The sequence below is a fragment of the Histoplasma capsulatum genome, assembly GCF_000150115.1.
Source record: "Histoplasma capsulatum G186AR genomic scaffold supercont2.10, whole genome shotgun sequence".
NCBI classification, from domain to species: domain Eukaryota; kingdom Fungi; phylum Ascomycota; class Eurotiomycetes; order Onygenales; family Ajellomycetaceae; genus Histoplasma; species Histoplasma capsulatum.
The window spans coordinates 1,040,438-1,042,623 of record NW_025544810.1 but is presented as its reverse complement, the minus strand read 5'-3'; the positions used below and the strand labels follow the sequence as shown (position 1 = coordinate 1,042,623).

The window sequence follows — 2,186 nt, the reverse complement described above, 5'->3', positions numbered from 1 at the left end:
GGAGTTGACTTGACGAAACACTCAAGGTGAAATATGGCCCAGCTTCACCCAATCAAATTAAGTCTGGTTGATAGACCCATCCTGGCCCGGCTAATCGTGGGCTAAGAGAATTCGAAATTTCGAACTCTTATGCGAATGTGATCATATCTTCGACATTCTCAACTCTTGGTTTGCCCCTGCCAACTTAGCGGCCAAGCCAATGAGCATACTGAGACTTACCAATCGGGAGCAAATCCCACATGCAAGACAGACATTTCGTCACAATTTTAGAAGCTCAGCCCAGGTTATTTGGAGCAGAAACATGACTGGGAAGTTTATGATCTGATAAAGGTCTCGAATGCATTTCTCAAACCACCAGCGCAGAACCCCCAAAAGACCCTTGAGTTGACCAGGCATCCAACTCCCGTGGAGCTTCGGTTTCCCCCGTGTCTGCAGTCTTCTCACGGAAACATCTTTCCGAGCACGCGATCCCCCAACAAGCAGAGCCAAGAAGGCATCCTGCCCAGATATTCTGAACGGACAATTAGTTTGCGCCTCATGTTTTGCAGATGTTTTGAGACTGCAAATGTTTTGAGGCACATCTTGAAACCAGAACACACACTTCTACGGATATCGTTTCATTCCTCTCGTGAGGCACCTCAGGATAAACCTCTTCAATTATGCCTCTATGCTGAGTACAGTACAACTCGTCCGTAGTCGCGGAACCCCATGGTGGTAGGTAAAATAAAGCAGAGCATATTTATGTCGCATTGAATATTTATTTCTTGTTGAACTTTGCTACAACAACATGAATCTACTCACACGGTCAATAGGCCATAAATCTCTGGCATAAAAAATGTGGTTTTACTGAGAGCCCAATCACAAACGAACGGAGGCTTCGGATTCAATGCGCAGTACCTGTTACCTACGTGGTATTATGTGCGACATTTTCCTGATGCCGTTGGAGCTGATCCTTCCTCGCGAACCCTTTGTGGTTTTTGCACCCAGGCAGCTCACACTTATACAACTTTTGGTGCTTCTCCAGATGCGACCTAGCAATGCCAATTTGTGTCAGGGAACGGAAGATGTTGGCTTTTCAGCGTACAAATAAAAAGTTAATACGTGCCTAAAAACAGAATTTCTCTCAAAAATTACCATCTCACTATTGCTATCAACTCCGCCTTTCCGACAGCGATAGCCAAAGGGGCAAATATGGTTACCTTTTCCACGAGATACTAACGACTTTAAAAGATCTTGGATGGTGTCGTTGATACCATCATCGACGGTAGGAGATTGGGCTCTCCCTCCTGGGTTGTGTGTTCCATGTGAGACAGCCCCGGTTTCCGACTGGCTGGCATCACGGGAATGATTTGTAGGCTCATCCATTGGATTATAGACCACGTTTATATCTCCCATGGCCCCAGATATATGTCCATACCGGGAAGGGCGTTTTTGGTGATGGGTCGGGAGCTCTGGGGGTTTTCGGCTTTGTTCCCACCGTGATCGAATTTCACTCGCCATCTCTTCCAGTTGCGACGCCAGGTCCCTAAATCAATGGAATAAGGAACGGTACTTATTTACAGAAGAGGAGAGCATTGTTCCATAAAACTCACTTTAACGATGAATGTTTAGAATCAAAGTAATCCAGAGGATCAAGATCAGAAAAGTCAGTATCGTTTTTCATGTCATTGATCGTTTGAGTCGCGTAGACCTTTATATGTTGGCCATCGGCTAGGTCTTTGGCCAGATGCGACAATATCACCGCAGACCGGACTAAGTACTCCCCTATGTCTGCTAATAAACAAGGTGAATCTGGCCAGTCTGCAGCAACAAGACTGAGCTGGGCCCGCCGTTCCTCAACTAACTTGACAAAAGCCATATCTGGGATACCTCTTGGCGAAAAGGGATCTGGCATTTTTCTTTTTCTTTTTTTTTTTTTTTTTTTTGAATTTTTCCGAATTATGGCTTTAGGGTGATTGATCCCCTTGTGCTCTCTGGGATCGGACGAGTATCTTTCGCTGTAGGGCTAGTCATTAGCACAAAATACAAAAAAGAGAGAAGAGAGAAGAGAGAAGAGAGAAGAGAGAAGAAAAAAAGAGAGGACAGATGCAGGCGGGAGAGATGGGAGAACAGCCTCGTCAAAAGGGCAGACGAGGCTGAAAAACACGGGCTCTGAAATATCCAACATGCTTGCGACGACCAACTAA

The 2,186-nt window shown here is 45.5% G+C and overlaps 1 protein-coding gene across 1 annotated transcript; it reads right to left on the bottom strand.

The window, feature by feature from the left end:
• Nucleotides 1-258: 258 nt before the first annotated feature.
• On the bottom strand, nt 259-1,894 carry HCBG_07006 (uncharacterized protein; the record flags this gene model as incomplete). The annotated part of the gene is made up of 5 exons (XM_045434055.1): nt 259-498; nt 684-777; nt 909-1,031; nt 1,220-1,525; nt 1,593-1,894. The coding sequence occupies 5 exons, from the start codon at nt 1,892-1,894 to the stop codon at nt 259-261; spliced, it is 1,065 nt and encodes a 354-aa protein (XP_045285536.1).
• Nucleotides 1,895-2,186: the final 292 nt, after the last annotated feature.